At 42.8% G+C, this 17,763-nt stretch overlaps 1 protein-coding gene across 4 annotated transcripts in view; it reads right to left on the bottom strand.

Moving 5' to 3' along the window:
- Positions 1–12,235, bottom strand: part of RASA3 (RAS p21 protein activator 3) — a 134,321-nt gene extending 122,086 nt beyond the window's left edge. For 2 of the 4 annotated variants that reach the window (XM_052774129.1, XM_052774131.1), the window contains exon 1: positions 11,945–12,235. In XM_052774129.1, the coding sequence (XP_052630089.1) occupies positions 11,945–11,999 (55 nt within the window). In that variant the 5' untranslated portion in view covers positions 12,000–12,235. The remainder of the gene's footprint in view (positions 1–11,944) is intronic. The other 2 variants (XM_052774130.1, XM_052774132.1) reach the window with 1 other exon arrangement.
- Between the last annotated feature and the right edge of the window lie 5,528 nt (positions 12,236–17,763).

Here is a 17,763-nt window from a genome sequence, read left to right as displayed (position 1 = left end):
CCTGAAGTCCACTGCAGGCACCACCCCAGAGAGTACAGAGGCTGGCTCTATACTTCAATATGAGAGGGAAGAGGCATAAACAGTTCCCCCAGCTTTAGTCGGGGTTGGATTTATGACCACAACCTCCTTTCTCCATCATCATCTCTGAAGCACTAATAGTCTAAGACTATTCTGCAGCAACTACCTGGAGCTCATCTCAAAATATCGTACACTGCTAGTGGGAACTCTGGTGTTTGCACTGGTCAGGCAGAATCACCCGAGGGCTGCTGGCTGACAGCGTGCAGCAAAATTAGCTACATGGAACAATCTACAAACACAGGGTAAGACTAATATTTACAGAAGTAAGAGTGGTGTTGGTCAACTCCTACCTTACGTTTGGGGCAAGAAGTGCTAACAGCACAAATGCAGGTCTTGGGGTATCTTAACAACTTGACATTTGAATACCATGCAACATCAGCCAAGGTCCCAAACATCAAATATCTACGCTACAAAATGCGACTCCGAATTTCCAAAGAGGAACGGATCAGAGAACGTTTGCAGAAACAGCTGATGGGTCCCTTCTGCTTACCTACTGGGGACTATTTTACACAAAAGTCAGAACTTAACCATTATGTTCATGCAGGCAAAACACAACTCCTGATATCAGCAAGTGAACCAGGTTAGAGTTAATGTCCCAGTACAGCAGGTAAACATGGTCTGAAGGAGGTCTCTAGCACCGGACTTGGTCTAGGCTACCAAGAATTTGCCTAGATCAAGACAGGGACCTTACTGACAGTTAGTTCAGGGCACAAAACTTACAGGAGCACAGGTCCTCTCTGACCTGAGCAGAGCAGGAGCAGGTTTTCTAGGACCTTTACTGCCTCCCTGAAACAGAGCACAACACAGCCTTAAAGTAACAATAATCACCTGAGAGCAAAGTAACTTTGGGTTTACCCAATTCTCAGCCACACTGAGCAGCACTGTTACTTTTATATAACTGCAGAGGACCGGAGAACCTTAAAAAAAAAAAGTGTGCTATCTTACACTGCACCCACGTGATCTGCTGAAAGACAGATTTCCGACAACTGCTGGAGTTTCACAGTTCTGCCACTATTTTTTCATACCTTGTGGGAAACAAGTAGCATTTCCCCTGGTTTCCCTATAAAACGTGGAATAAATATAACGTGCAACTACCCATATGTACAATCCTTTTAATGGAACCAAGTTTGTTAGGGACATCTGAAAAAAAAAAAAAGTCAGAAGAAGATAAGCAACTGGAGTCAGCAGATCTGAAAAACTGATCTGTACAGGAGTGACAGGTCTCACAGTGCTAACGTTCCTTGCTTCTCTCTGCTAAATTACATTCAAAGAGGCAGCTAAAAATAAGATAAATATTTCCCCAATATTAAGTTCTCCATGAGAGCAAATGCTGCCATTTCAGAGATAGTCCACAGTTCAAAAATGGAAGGGAAAACAGCTAGTGCATTTCTAAAGAGAAGAAACAAAGCTTATAATGCAAGCCTCGTCTTAATAGCAGGTGTTTTGTGAAGAAGCTTCTGAGCATGTATTGTACCACTACAGATCTTTCATGACTACAGAGAGCATGTAGAGAGCAAAGCTATGATCTCAGAAACAGCACTCACCATTGGTAAATGACAACAGAAGGGCCAACCAGTGGACTATGAAGACCATCCATTTGTTCTGGAAAACTTGGGCCAGCCACTCAGATACACAAGTATTCATAAAAGCATGATTTTTTCAGATGTTTTGTTCTTAGAACAAAACACAGTCTTGGGAAAAAAAAAGCGCAATTCCATTAGACCATTGCATCCCCTCTCTTAGTCACTATTAGGGATCTGCAACAATGCAATCCCAACCAGTAAATCTAACTTAAACATTGCTGATTTGGAAGGGATGAATTGTTTTTCTTTTGGACACACACAACTCTCACATTGTGTCATACTGTCAGAGCTCAATTTTCCAAGGTTGTGTTCACATGTTCTGTAGCAGTCACCAGCTTTTCAAACCAGAATCTAAAAGCAACTGTAGGATGTCACACCCTGTGTCTCCTGCAAAATAGATCTAATTTTCCATTACAAACTGGTGATTGTTCCTGGGCAAGGGGAAGAGGAAGAGAGAGAGGGAGACTAAGAAAGGGAGCTTTTATACTATCTACCAGATTTTTTTTTCTTTTTACCACCCTCCTTCATACAACTCTACAAGCTGAATGACCGCCAGAAAAAAAAAAAAAAAAAAAAAAAATCAACAAAACTATTTTTCATTGAAGTATCAAAACAAAACATCTGAGAAGTTTCATGATACAGTTCGATTACACTGTTAAACACAAGGAACATATAGCCACCTTTAAGAACTCACTAAATGCTTTAAAACACACATCTTAGAAGAAGATACCAAGAGAAACAGCTTTCAGAATGCCACACTGTAGTACTGAATGGAACAGGAAATGAGGAACAAAGAAAGGAATTTCATAGATTCCAGATGTACTCTAACACCAGCTGGGAAATACAAGCAAGAATCAACTAAAGCCTTGTAAAAGGCTACCACTAACTGTTTTCTTCTAGAGTTCTTGAACAAAAGTAAGTAGCTGTAAACAATTTGTAAATAGAAGTATTTTTAGAAGAAATTGGAAACAGTAGTAAAAATAAACTTCTTCCCCTCTCTCCTAGTTTTAAGGAGTTTAAAACCCAGCCATCAGTGCATCTGGTTTTTGGAGTTGCTTTTTTAAGTAAAAGAACTCTGTATAAGCAGCTATAACAGAAGCACAATTGTAAATAAAGTATTTCAAGTTGTCAGTTTTTCAATACTTGGAATATTAAAGCTGAATGAAACTTGAAAGCAAGGAAAACCAAAACAGTAAAGTTGATTTATATTACATGCCTTCTATGTAACTAGAATAGAATGGGAATTTAAATTTGTAAATCGCTAAAACACAAGTTATCAGTCACTCAAAAACATTGTTCCTACAGCTATAAATTAAAAAGTTAAACACTCTAGGTCAAAAACCCTGGAGACAGAACTCCTTCACAAGTTCAAATAGCCTTCTGCTCCCTATGGAACCCAATGTCTCCAACATTTTTTGTTCCTTTTCTGAAACACAAACTCAGTCCTTTCAACGCAAACTTCTTTTAAATGGATTTTGAAACCTCTGAGTAAGAAGTACAGTGAAAAAAAGACAAGTATATTTCCTCCTAAGGTCACTGTAAAAGATGAAAAGAAAGCTTAAGCATGCATCTTATGGAACACTGACCTGCATTCATGGAAAATTCCCCCTCCTCCCATTATTGCAGAAATAGGTGTTCTTCCCAACTTCAAGGCTTTTCATGAATTTGTTGCACATGGCAGAATTAAGATGCTTAATCTCATGTTCGTCCACCTACTACCAGCTTATAAAAGTACATTATTATTTATGCAAATTAAACACTGCATCAAATGCTACCTGTTCAAACCTACCAGTCATTCATAAATAAGTGAAACAGTCTTCCCTTTTACCATCACATCATACTAATCCATTTTGGTTAATGGCAATGCAGTCACACAGTTACACACCCCAGCAGGTGCTGGGCTAATGAAGGGATCTTTGTTTTGCCCCAGTGCTCCCTGAGAGGTAGTAACAAGCAAATGCACTAGTCTAGTCAGGTAGAAAAATGGTAAGGCTTCTGAGGTCTGGAATGAAAACTGAAGAGCAGAACTCTTAATGAACCTCAGAAGTCAGGCAAGTCCCACCAGGCTGTAAGTCTTCAATATTTGTGTTCTCAACAGAACTCAAAAATACAGATACAAGATACACTACATTTTTTTTCCCTTTCAGACAGAAAATGGGGGGGGAACTCAAAGCCCTCAGACTTTCCACTGAATCTTTCAAGTTTTTACAGTTGGCAATGGTCCATGAAAAATTTCAAGAAATGAAAATAGGAAAAAATAATTTCCAGTTCTTCATAATTTTGAAGCTTCACATACCATTTTGCAAAACTTTCACCCAGAAAAGTCTTCTGTAGGAGGAAAACAACATGTGAAGTTTCAGGGAAGTTGCTCTCCCCTGGTAGAGGTTAGGATAGGAGAGGAAGGAAGTTAGATTTTTTTGGTTTTATTCCAAAACAAAGCTGTTAGTTGGATCCTAAATTCAGTCACCAGTCCACTATGCCGAAGAAATCAAACAGGCACTGCTAAAGAACAGATACTTCATAACGTTTAATAAATACTGCTACAATCAGAAGGTAAGAGAGCTATTCAGAATGTGCAAGTACATGATCAGCTTTTCAGTTTAATAAAATATGTGTTATTAACTCCAAGCATATCTCAGGATTCTCCTTGATTTAACCACAAAATAGATGAACCTCTGGTACTAGAAGGTTTAAAAACACAACACTAAGACATACTAGTGCATGTTTTAGCCATTAATACATGCCTTAAGTGACTTGCTCCCCAGACGCATTAGTAGTCCACCGACACAGACAAACATATCGGCTGAACATTTGTTGGTCTGAAATCTTTGTAAGTAATCTAAATGTCTGATATTTACATCTTTTATAGTATTCAGCAAAGACTACAATCCTCCGTCTTTATTCTAGGCTTCTTGCTCTCACATGGGGAAACTAAGATTTATTCTTCAAACACACCAGTTTGCAGAGGGGTTTTTTTTTCAAAAGTAAATTGTCACAACATGAGAGGTATTAAGTACTCCTTAACAAACCCAAGTGGATTTTGCCTCATCCTTTCCCCCACCCCCTCCAAGAGAAAAATTGCTACGAGCTACACAAAGACTTAATTCGGCTCTCACAGAAGCATAACTATTGGCTTCAACAGAATTATTCACAAATTACACCCCTGTAATGGAGAACAGTCAGTCCTTCATCAGTCAGAGAGTAAGGAAGGATAGAGGAAATACCTGAAGGGCTATTTGCAGTCTATAGTGTTTACCTGCTCTAAGAATTTTAACCTGATGTATACTATCAAAGGTATTTTAGAAACTTTTTTTTTAAATTGTATTTTCTAATCTTGCTGTAGGCAACACCCTTCAGTGTTTGCATGAGAAGGTCTTCCTTAAATGGGAGTATCAGCGCAATAAATGGCTTCGTATGATAACAGAGTGTTCGACAGCACACCGGCTTAAGTAGAAATCTTGCTGTGATGCACAGAAAGGGATGGGGGGGGTTCTTAAGCATAAACATCATAATCAACATTAGGTCCCTCAGCTTTAGAAGACATGTGTGCGATGGAGAAGCGGGGCAACGTGTGTGAGTATTATCAACTAATACCAACTAAAACACCTAAACTTTCCTAAGCAGCTAAGGCTCCTGAACTGAGTACAAGATGCAAGTAGTTCTCAGGTGGAAGGTCAGAGATACAGATACGTCAGTTCATCAGATTATCCTCTTGGTGGTCTTGCTGGAGTTTTCACATTTGTTCTCCAGAGCAGCTGACCAAGCCAGTGTCTATCAGAGGCTAAGAAATACAGCATCATTAAGAAAACACGCACTAATGAAGGGGAGCGGACTGAAGAGCATAGAAATATTCAAGCGGTCTCATGACGCTGCCAGTATACACACACGAAAGCAGGGGATGCACCTGCTGTCCCCTCCATCTGATTTACCAGACACGCACACTCCCAGTCAAGCTCCTGATACTTGTCCAGAGACAGCTCTGACGTTCACTTGAGTGCACAGATTCAGCTCACCAAAATGGAAGAAAGCGAAACCCAACAAGAAAAATAAGTTGCATTCTTTGGGCCTGCTTTGCAAATTGAACTGGATTTTTTTTTTTGTCAGCTGAGGAGCATCAGTCAACAGCAGGTGTGTTCGGGGTAGGGGGTGCTAAAAGCATTTCATAGCTGGGAGCAAGATGAGTAGGGAACGGGAAAAGCAAGACCTGCCTTTTCAGCAGCAACAAGCTGCTAACATGGGTTAGCATATCACGATGCCATGCCTTGGACTGCATTTACAAGAACAGAATTACAAAGCAACATGGGAAACATGGAGGAGAACAGCATCAGGCAGAACAGAGATACAAGAACACAGAAGAGAAGCTAATATTGGTATCTACCTGACCCAGTAATTTCAGAAACAGAAGTTTGCTTTCAACCACTAATACTAAAATAAAAAATCAGATTAAAAAAATTCACAAAACACACCACTCTGAAGAGTTATTCAATGCAATGAAAAGTTTTCAAAAGCATTTTCTGGGAAACTGCAAAGCTAAGATACCCAGCGCTTACATAATGTCCTCATGTAAGAGCATTTGGTACTGTGACCAGCAGATAATCACCCCAATGAGAAGACAAGAAAACACTATTAGTTCTCATGAGAGAGATTAGAAAACACTTTTTTTCAAATGTACTAATTCCAAAAGAGGACAAAAAAAACCTAGAAAGTTTGCTTCCTGACATCAGAGGCTCTGAGCAGATCAGTTTAATGGTTTCACTCATATGAATTTACCTCTACACACTCTAAAAGCCAAGTCACATTGGCTTCCACTGTCACATAGGAAACATTTTCTACTTAAAAGAAAGTTAAGTTATGGATAATTTGATGTCAGGCTGGCAGCCCCAAACACAAGCATCTTCCATTTCTTCAAAACTAAGTTCACTGGAGCATTTTCCACTGCTACCTTCATTTCCTCCTCTCACTTGCAGAAACTATGCTTTGGTCTCCATTTTTTGCTCCAGCCATGGCTGCTCCTTACAGTCCATGAACAGTCACAGCACTCCTCCTCTAGAAATAGCACTGGTCCCAGATCTTTTCCACTCAGCACACCGAACACAAGTTGGTCAGAACACAACCAACATTAAATTTAGCAGAGTTTGAAATATTGAACCAGCGGTGAAAAATCTGCATAATCTATTCTGCACCCTCCACAGCCTGTCAGACTCAGGCCTTAAATAGCATTGCAGTCAATCAATAACAACATAAGTTGCCACTATTTTACCTACGCAACATCAGTTTAAGCTGTATTTGTTAACTTTTTAGTGTGCAGAAATGATCTTGAGAAGTCTTGAATATATTCAGGGCAAGACACAAATAACTTTTCTTCCTTTCTTTACTTGTTGGTCCACTAACTTTGAAACAGGAGAAAAGTCATTGTTATCTTTATAAGAAACATTTTACAGTTCCTAAATAATAGTTTTCTATTATACGTATCTACATATAGATAGGTACCTGGGAAAAATTCTCTCGTTCTAAAAATATCTATTCAACAACCTTATGCCCCATTTAAATGGGGATAAATCCTTTTACAGTATTATGCAGTGAGCATATTTAGTCGTACTTACTTCTACAAGTAACCACTTAAGACAAGGCACTAAATCCCAACCGATGACATTACAAGGGACATCTTCTCTAGGCAAAATGGATTTCCCTGATCAACCTTAGAATTATTAGACTTAAAGGAGGCCTTAAGTTTGTCAGAGACAAGACAGTTCCTCCTTAACCTTACTGAAAAGCAGAGGCATCTCTCAAACATTTATTCCCTATCAAGTTTAATGGCAGAAGGGCAGTAAATACCTTCTCTTGGCAATCGACCTGCTGGAACACTAGTATACTAGCACTTAAGCTAATACTCTGCCCAATTTCACCCAAGACTCTCAGTTTCCCAAAGAAAAATTCAATTGCTTTCACAATATCTTAAACTACGTAGTTCTGTATGAATTAGTAAAGAAGACACAGCAAAATTAAGAGTCAGAGAGACAGCACAGTCTACAGACCAACAATCCTCATCTAGTCAACTGGGCCGTCACAACATAAATGAGGTTTCTGAGTTCTCAGAAAATGGTGGGTTTACCCTTTGAACAGCGTAAGCTGCAAGTGGAGCACCAACCCACACCAGGTAGCAGCCAACCTTTATCACAAAAATTTCACAGCTTCGTGCTTCTGACCACACTTAGCACTAAGGAGAGACTATGCTGCCAGAAGTCCCACATTTTAGACTATGACCTCAACAGCCGTAACCAGAAAAGGTCCATCCCTGGCCCTTTCTGAAGATGATAAAACAGCTTTAGAAGTTTAAGAACATCTTAAATCGCAACAAGCCGTCACAGGGTACAAGTGGACCATTATGACCTCTGAGGTCAACAGAACAATGAGCAAAGGGTCCTCCTCACTTTATTATGGCCCCTGGTAGCCTCTTGATGTGCAGTACCCTCCTGTCCCAATCATGATTCCAAAACTATAGGACAGTTTAACCTCTGTAACAAGCTCTGCTACGGCTAGAAAAATACAATTCTAGAGCAGAGCCTAACACTCTTAGATACAAGAGTACTTGATTTCAGGGACATGGCAAGCTTGTTACTTTACAGTGACAATTCACAAATGAACCATTTCTTTAGATTTTTCAAATATAAATAATTTCACAAAGTAAAATCTGGCAGAAAGTTTTCCGTGAACCGATATACACCCTTCCACAGCAGAAATGCTGAATATGAGCTTTTGTTTTTTCAACTGAAAGTGTAACAGTTGATGCCATTTAAGGAGAAAAAAAAGTAGCAATTAAGTACAGTATATTTATTAAATATTATTAAAGTACAACACAAGTCATGTTGTCAAGCAGAAGGACTCTCTTTGTAGTTTTTCCAGCCAATCATCAGCCATAGAGCCTTATGTTGTTTCCTTTCAGGTTTTGAAACACTGAGTCATGGAAATATCAGCACTGCACACTTCCTCAAAGTGGCAATCTTATAGGAAGTGTTTGTTTAGTCTTACATGACACATTGTTTTGTTTATGTATAAGGGATTCCGGTAAAAATAATTTTCAATTGAGCAAAAAAAGACAAGAGGACAACAGTTTCAGCTATGGGAAGCCAAAATAAATCAATTTCAAATAGACATTTGAACAGTGCATTCATTAGCGCGGCTACTACTTTTTTTCTTTTTACTGTACGTTACTTCCTTGCAACAGACAGGAGCAGAAGTAGCCAGGCCATTGAGTTCTTTCAATTCAACAAACCACAAAACAAACCAGAAACTGGACAAGAGGCAGCACAGTAACAATTTCTCTTAACACTGCTACCCACAATGACAGAGTTCACATCATTGCTCCAGAACTTCAGTATCTCAATGAGACATTTTTTGGAAGCGGCACATTATTGGCAGTGCAACTGAATGAGGGAAACACTGGTTCCCAGGAAGCTCAAGGGTTCACGTTTTCAATAGATGAAACGGATGGCTCAAGCCAAATCCAAACATGACTAGAAACACCACCACTCAGAATGGGGAAGCAAGCATTCAGGAGATCTGGGATATAATTACCCGTCTAGCTAAATACAGCTGATTCTATGCAATGCATCAGTCTCAAAAGGACAAAGTTACACCAGCAGTAGAAAATGCCTTCATTTACCTGCAGCTTCTTGGAGATACAGGACAAGACCCAGCCACAGCAGCACATTCCATTAGGGCATTCAAACATCTCTACACTACAGATGTTTTGCACGGCCTGAGGCCTCCAAACCGCATCAGCCTCTCTATTAAGAAAGGCACGCCACCGCGGGTGCCCCACACTAATCTCACAGTGTGTTTGCACCGATTCTTCAAAGCATCGGTCCTACATTTCATCAGATTTATACCGAGGCGTAGTTGTATATCAGTGCCCCCATTCACGATTTGCCAGCAAACGTGCTACAGAGAAGGAAACAACTTACCAGATCAAGCACAAAATATCTGAAAGTCAGAAACCCGTCAGAGCTTGGCCATGAAACAAGTTCCCAAAGAACAGAACTGACCACTTCTAGAGCATGATAAATCAAAGCAAATCCAGATGTGAAATTACTTATCCCTTTGTCCTCAAACAACTTAACCCATGAAAAGATTCAAAGCCTCCTGTCACTAGAGAAGAGAGAAACCTACAAGTACTAGTGAATGGGAACCACTGAAAGACAAATTTACTCTTGGGAACAGCTGACAAAAGTAGTGTCCCTCCAATGTTCACCATCTACTTTCAAATCCATTCACAGGATTTTTTGCAGGGAGTCTACAAGCCTCCGTATACAGTTTCTTCAAGATTAGGATTGCTTTACAAGGCCTGTTAGATTAGAAATACTCCCTCAACCCATCAGATCAATCCTGCCACTTCTATTTTTCTGACAAATTTCACAAAAGATAGTCAGCTACAGAAAAGTATTTAACTTTCAAAAACAAATCCCAGCAACTCATGCTCCTGCCAGGAAAGCTGATGAATATGCCTTCAGGTACCTTCTAGTGAAGAGAAGGGAAGAGCTCGCTTTTGTGCGTACCTATTACCGCCCTCTGCTGTATTACAGTAGAAAACCTGGGCGCAGCTACGCTCCAGAAAGCGCCTGGCATTATTCTTGCAGTTCATTGAGTAAAAAGACCTTCTGCTTAGAAGGCAGAAGTGAAGCACCCGTGTACCGGTGATGCACGTAGCTTTTCCTACTTACTATCCACGCTAAAAGGCAGCAGGAATCCTTACTGCAAGCTCTGATGAGGACTCTGATAACTGAAGTCAGCAGTAGGATTAACTTTAGTCCCCGATTTAATGAGATTAATCTCAAGTCTTTTGCTGCTGTTATTATCTCCGATCTCTTCTACCACTCAAAGAAATTCCCACACTCTAGTAACATCAATCATTTAGGTATGACAACATCACTGTTCTCTCTCAAAAAAAAAAAAAACCAAACCACCCAAGAGTCATCATCCTATATGTGACATGTGTTCCTACTCCTTTCACTAAAAATCACCAGACAGGAACAACCTGCAATAGCATCACTTGCATAGTGTCCGAATTTCTCCCTTGCGAAAAGACTTTTTTTTTTTCCCCCCTCTCCTCTTTGAAAAGAGCCAGAAAACAAGTCTCTGACCGTACTTCATAGCCTTTCTGAATCTGTTTTCTGGATGTATAAAGGAACGCAGAATCAACACATAACAGATTTTAAGAAGTAAAATTTTATGACATAAAGTTATCACTAAACTACCTGCTAACAATTCATAAAAAAACGATCCTAGCAATGGTCTCTTTGAAACGCTAATGCCACTATCCAATAACGAGATTTCCTACGCAAACTCAAGTTGCAGTTTTAACCGACGTGCCAATCGCCGGCTGCAAATTTGCTTTTACACGCACGGATATTTAAGTGCAGGTTTTTCAACAGCGTGAATAGGAAGCTACAAGCCCAGCTCCCTCAGTACCCACCACTGCGAGCCCGGCGCTAAACTTTTCCACTTCCCCTCCCGCTCCCAGCCACCATGCCCCATCTAAGCGAGGCGAACGGCTCCCTCTGCGTACGGGTCCGATTCTGTCACGGAAACGAGGGATTTCCCTCCCAGCCGGCACACTCAGAACTCTACCCAGGGAGAGTTTAATCTGCACGCTGACATCTGTCGCTTACTTTCTAATAGTGTGGTTTGGAACTCGATCAACAGCCAGGAGAAGAGTGAAATCTCCAAAGGCGAGCCGGAGGAAGCCGCGGAGCAGCAGCCTCAGCCCGTCCCGCTCGCTGAGGCAAGGGGCTGAGGCACCGGCTCCTTCCCCACAGCCGCTTTTTTTTTTTTTTTTTGGCCGGTTTCGCACCAGCTTCGCCAGTGACACACCGTACCGAGACCCGCTGACCGCCTTCAAACTTTTAGCGCGTAGCGTAACAACGAAAAGGAGGGGAGAACAAGAAAAAAAACCAAAAAAATCGCGAAATCCCCCTAATACCCTCCGCCGCCCGGACTCCCACCGGCGCCGCTCGCCAGCCGGACGCGCACCCCGCTGCCGCCGGCCGGCCTGTCACCGCGGCACCCGGCCGCCTCACAGGCACCGGCCGGCCGCCCCTCACGGCACCGCTCCCCGCCGGCCCAGCGCGACGCGGAGCCCCGCGGGCACCGCCCGCCCCGCCGCGACCCCCCGCCGCCGCCAACCTCTCCCCCGGCAAAGAAGCGGACGGCGCCGGGTCCCCTCGCCGCACCGGCGCTCCCCGCTCCAGCCGGGGGCTTCCCGCCGTCAAGTCAACCGCCCTCACCGATTTTAATCCTGACGCTCTGGAAGACCCGCAGCCCCTCTTCCTCCACCGCCATGGTGGTGGTGGTTGGTGGTGCCGCCGCTGCGCCTGGCGCTCAGCGGTGTTCGAGCCCCGCCGCCGCGGAGACACACGGGCCGAGCCGGGGACGAGGAGGAGGAGGAGGAAGAGGAGGGGGAGGCAGACGAGCTGCTCCGCCGCGACGGGAAGGAGAACGAGCGGACGGCTCGGACCGCGCCGCCACCGGGCTGCAGCCTGCAAGCGACCGAGCGAGCGGAGCGCAACGCCCGCCTCTCCCCCTTCACGCTACCAACTCCCGCCCCTCCTCTACCGCCGCCGCCCTCTCATTGGCCAACGGTGTAGCCGGCCGCGGCGTTCATTGGACCGCTCGCCTGCTGAAGGACGGGAGGGGGAAGGAGGGGAGGGTGCCGGGGTTAAGGGGTGGGAGGGGCGCTGCGGTGCTTTTGCCACAGCTGGCGCGCGCCGGCCGCCCAGCTGCGGCGGGAGCGAGGGGGGGGGGGCGCGCGCGCCTCTCCGCCTCAGCCGCCCGGTCCCGTTCCCGCCCTCGCCCGTCTGTGAGGGGAGCAGGCGAAGGGCGTGAGGGGAGGGCTCCGTTCCTCCCGGTCGCGGTAAGATACACACACACACACATACATCGAGCCCTGCCGGGAGTCCCGAGGGGGCAGCGGATGGCGGGGGGGGGAGCGGGAAGGCTGACTAACTCTGTGGCCGCACCAACCGTCGGCCCCGGGCGCGGGGCCTGGGCGTCATGGCGAAGGGGAGAGAGGGATGTTCGGGTCCTCTTTCCCAGAGAGCTGTGAAGAAAGGGCACTTGCTATGGCCGCAGGTTGAAACCCATTCGTTAGCGGGGAAAAGAAGTCCCGTGTTAAACAAACCAACCCGTTGGGGACTTGGGAGCAGGCCAGACTGTCTCCTGGCTCCATTTGATCGGCGGCAAAGCTCGCTCTACCTGATTGCATGGGAAGAGCAGGGAATTCAGACTTGCATGATTACACATTCAACAGCAAGAAACAGGACCTGTGTCAGCATTCGGTGCCAAACTTCAGGTCTTGTAAAGTCAGAAACTGAAATACTCCTTCCCTACAGGTCTGGCAAAAGCAGAGCACAAAGTTCAGTAGAGGTCTACAGATTACATTATTTTGAAAAGTGAAAAATTACCTTTGGTGCAGACAGTCACAGCTCCCCTGAGGAAGCTTGGAACATCCCTACGCAGAACAGCGCGGGCACATCACACTTTGAGAAGCACAACAAAATGCCCTTTCTCAAGCCTGCAGCAAAAAGAAGGAAAAAAAGAGAGGAAAAAACCCCCACCGTCGAATGCCTTCCCACTCTAGCTATAATTTCAGAAGTAAGAGAAAGGCAAACAGACTAAGGACAATCTATGCATACATTAAGAAGCTAGTATTGAAAGAACCAAACTATTAAAGGATAGCAAGAACTCAGAAGGCAAATCCCAAGCCAGCCACATGCAGTATGAAGTCTGAAGGCAAGAAGTTGTCCAGGCAAGCCAGAAGAATACAGTTGGGCAGTCTGTCATTGCTTGAATCATGGCAGGTAGAACACATAACAAATTCCCTTTATTTAAAAAAAAAAAAAAAATTAAAGTGAGATGTTGAAATATGTAAGAGCAAATGAACACTTGGGAAGGAGCTACAATGGCGATGGAAGTCAGCTTGTAGGACAGCCTGGCGCATCTGGGTTTTCCAACACAGGTATGGGCCTAACTCTGAAGGGAACTGGCAAGCTCACAGCCAAAAAAGGAATCAGTGAGTTATCTTAAGGAGCTGCCTGACTTACTGTGTTCTCCTTGTCTGCACAGCTAAGTGACATATGTAATTTGATAAAAATACTTTTATAGCAGAAGACTCTGAAGCGATTTTGTAAAGCACAGGCTTCCATTTACCAACATCCATGCCGTAATTCCCTCCTCCTCACTGCAATATGCCCAGTGTCCTCTGTAACCTTATTACATTATCCCCGTTCCACCTACCCTGTGTCATCTCTTCTCCATAATGCTCCCAGCTCACTGCAATACTTTAGCTCCTCTGCCCGCTGGTCCTTTGCGTCCCCCATGATACCTTCAGTGCTCCCTGTCCTAATAACCTTCAGCATTTTTTTCACCATGGCCCCAATTTCACCTATCACAATACTTCTGACTCCCCTGTTTTTGTCTCACCTTCCAGCTGGACAAGAGGCAACACAAGCAGCAGCCTGAACAGAAGCTACAAGAATGCTGATCAGATAGCTCACGTTTTAAGAAGGACATTGACTCAGACTGGTCAACCTGTTGTTGCCTCTCAGATGCTAGATATGACAAACAAACAAACTGTTCTGGAGTACACATGTTGTACAGGTCTGTTTTAACACTCTGAACATGCTCACAGATAAAAAGGAATATACAACAGCTGTTGTTGCTTTTGCTCCTTCACCACACATGCACACACCTTGAACATATTTGCACAAAATAAACACAGGCCCACTGAGTCATCTCAATGAAGGAGAATGGCAAAGCAACTGTTACACATAATGCTGTACACAGGCAGAAACAAGGACTTTCAGCTGTAAGCAAGTGGATAAAGTTTAGCTAAAACCAAAAGGAAAATGGATCCTATTGTCGGGATGCCTATGAGCTGACCCCAAACGAGCTCACGAATTGAGCTTACAGATCTCTTTAAAAACACGTCATCTTTGTACTTGTGGTGATTCAGTAACCAAAGAAACTTCTTCTACACACTGATACTGGGAACTGATAAATCTTCCACAACAGCGTCAGGGAGAAACCTGCTTCCATGTTCTAAATATTATAGATATCTCAGATAAAATATTTTACTTCTCTCCATTTTCTGTGTTTGCCTTTGGTACATAAAGACTTCAACTGACTTCATTTCCTCCTCTGAAGCTTTTCTCATCTGCAGAAAGTTGACCCCAAAGTAGTCATTTAAAAAAAAAATCAATTTACCAATTCTCTTCCTAGCATTTGCTGCTGTAAGAGTTACGCTTAGCAGATACTCAATAGACTATCCTTCCCAATTTGCAGTTGTGTTCTTTTCAGACAGTCATGGTACTTCTAGCTCCTTTATGTCCAGAAAACAAAACAAGGCATCTACCTATAACCCAGTTATTATACGTTCACAAAACCAGGCTATACATAAATTCCCCACCCCTTTTTGCACACCCAAATTTGCAGTCAGACCCCACCGCTCTTAAATCTAATTTCATTTGACCCAGCATAAATTCACCCTGTTATCTAAGGTGACGGTTGTCCCCCACATCCTAACCTCAGGTGTTGCTTGCAATCTCTCCCTGTGCTAGCACTGGTGCTCACAAGGGTGTGTGGTGTACCACATTTCTTGGTTAAAAAAAAAGTAAAAAAATACACTGTCATGACTCCCATTTGTATATTATGAAAAACAAGAAGCCCATAAGCCACGAAACTTTGAAATTCATTGCCCAAGATCATAAGCAACCTGAGCAGAAAGCACCCCAATCCAAAGGTGTGACTGGGGCACAGTGGCATGCTGGGCAGCTTTAGGAGCGTGTGCTTACCCATGGCTACACTTCCAGGCTATTTTTGGGATGGCCTACCTTTACCAAGAGCATGGATATGTCCAGGAAGGCTGTGGCAAAAGTCAAGTGTAAACCCAGCCTTTCCTTTAAAACGTAGTCAAGTACCACCAACTTCTGCACTTAAGCATTAAAGAAACTACCAAGATGCCTACAGAATGCATTAGCTACAATCAGAACAGACTAATGTTAAAAACAAAACACCAAACCAGCGAAAAACCCCCCTAATAATTAAAAAAAAATTACAGCAAGGAAAAAAGAAAAAGAAAAAAAAGGAAAAATAAAAGAGCTGGAACCTTCTTACACTCTTTGACACGGAATAAATCAAGCTTCCTCACGTAAGAATCTACAAATTGTTACCTGCGGCTCGCTGTGCTGTCCTGCTACTCTTCTGGTTTCCCACCAGCCCTTTTCTGCTGAAGCTCTTTGACAGTGCTTTCGTGTATGAGTGTGCTAGTTTATTTTCTGTTGTCTCTTGTTTTCTTGCATAAGGCTAAAAGCTTTTTGCTTCCTCTGTAATAAACATCTGTCTCCAAATCTACATGCCGTACAGTCCAACAATGCAAATGAAAGCAATGTTTCAAAACTCACATGAATATGTATTTTTAAAGATGTTAAATGCATTATAAGAAACAGCCAAAGAATGTGCATTGCTTTTTCAATATCTCCATTGTTGAAATGAAACCTCAGCAGCAGCATATTGTGTGTGTGTGTTTGTGTGTATTACAGATAACATGTGCAGGCAACATGAGGTTTGCAGCTGCTAGCAGTCTGATCAAAAAATCTAGGCAAAGTGAAATGCTGCTTTTTAAGATGTGGATGAGTCTGTTAATGACAATATCTTCTCCAACTTTTCTTCATCCAAGCCATATGGGTTTATATTATCAGCTCTTCAGAGGATTCTTGGGTCTAAATTAGACTACAAAGAAGGTCATTTTCTGTGACTCATTTGTGCCAAGCAAGGAAATCATTTCCTCTCTTGATCTACATGATAGCTTTCTCTCGGGAGGAAACAGAATATAAGAAGCTTTCTAATCTCCTTTTGCATTATGCAAGAAACTAACAAAATATGAACCTACTGTCCCCTGGGTACCACAAAGCTGCTACCTATATTTATGTGAAGGAACAATGTATTTAAGACAAATCTAAGGAAATATCACTGTAACACAAAGTAAGACTATGATCTGATGACTGAGCAAGATATTGTGATTGAATTTTAGGAAGACATAGATAGTTGCAACTAATAATATCTATACCAGGCAGCTACTATCCATATAGAGATGCTGCATGGTATGACTACTCCAACTAGGGTGACCTAATAAACATTTATCCCTGGCAAAGTGAGTGAAGAAGCAAAGATGTCTTTGGTAGTGCCTCTGAATCTTACTCCCTGACTGAGCAATAAATTTAGCCCTTGCAATGATACCTTTCACCATAAGATATTAAGAGTAGTCTTTTTTTTTTTTGCTCCTGACGTCCTAGAACCAACCAACTGGTCAGGAAAGGGCTGCAGTCCTTCTCCCAGTCTCCATGCATAGTGAAGTATGGCAGAAATATAATGAACCTATGTAAGCAGGAAATTAAGAATGAGTCTGTGATTACCTGTGTCTCCAAAGGCTAAGAGTTTGCATCTGACATAGCTACAGAGGAATGAAGAAACAGTAATGAAATCGCTTGTATGATTAGTCTGGCAGAGAAACACTTTGGCCATTACACTAAATGAAAGAAGGAAAGGAAGAGAATGATGACAAGAAGAAGGTTTTAATTAGCAAAATGTCACCAACAGTGACAAGAAAGCACAGATTTCACAAAAATACAAAAGTGATGAAGTTTAATTGAAGGAGAAACATGGGAAAGAGTGGACACTACTGAGATGGCTGTTACTGAACGGGGAGGGTGTACCAGTATGTACATGTATAGTGCACTCACACATTGGATAAAAATAGATCTGTGCATCAGAAGCAGGAAAACTGGGGATTGCACTGCAGTAACTACACTTAAAGAAAGCAAAGATCTCCACTGTGACCCCAGCGTACAGGAAGAAAAGCATGTCTACCTGTTGTTCTTACTACTTGCCTTTTCAAAAAATCTCACATTTTTGCTGGTTGTTGCTGGAACACTGGGCCAGGAAGAGGCCAGAAGGGGGAAAAGAAAAATGGCTCTAATTACAGGAAAAAGGGGCCAGTGAGAACTGGTTGTTACAATAGCTGAGACAATACAACTAATTTTCATGTTGT

Source organism: Harpia harpyja, chromosome 22, assembly GCF_026419915.1.
Source record: "Harpia harpyja isolate bHarHar1 chromosome 22, bHarHar1 primary haplotype, whole genome shotgun sequence".
Taxonomy (NCBI): domain Eukaryota; kingdom Metazoa; phylum Chordata; class Aves; order Accipitriformes; family Accipitridae; genus Harpia; species Harpia harpyja.
Note: the sequence above shows the minus strand (reverse complement) of the source record. Positions and strands in the feature narration are given on the sequence as shown.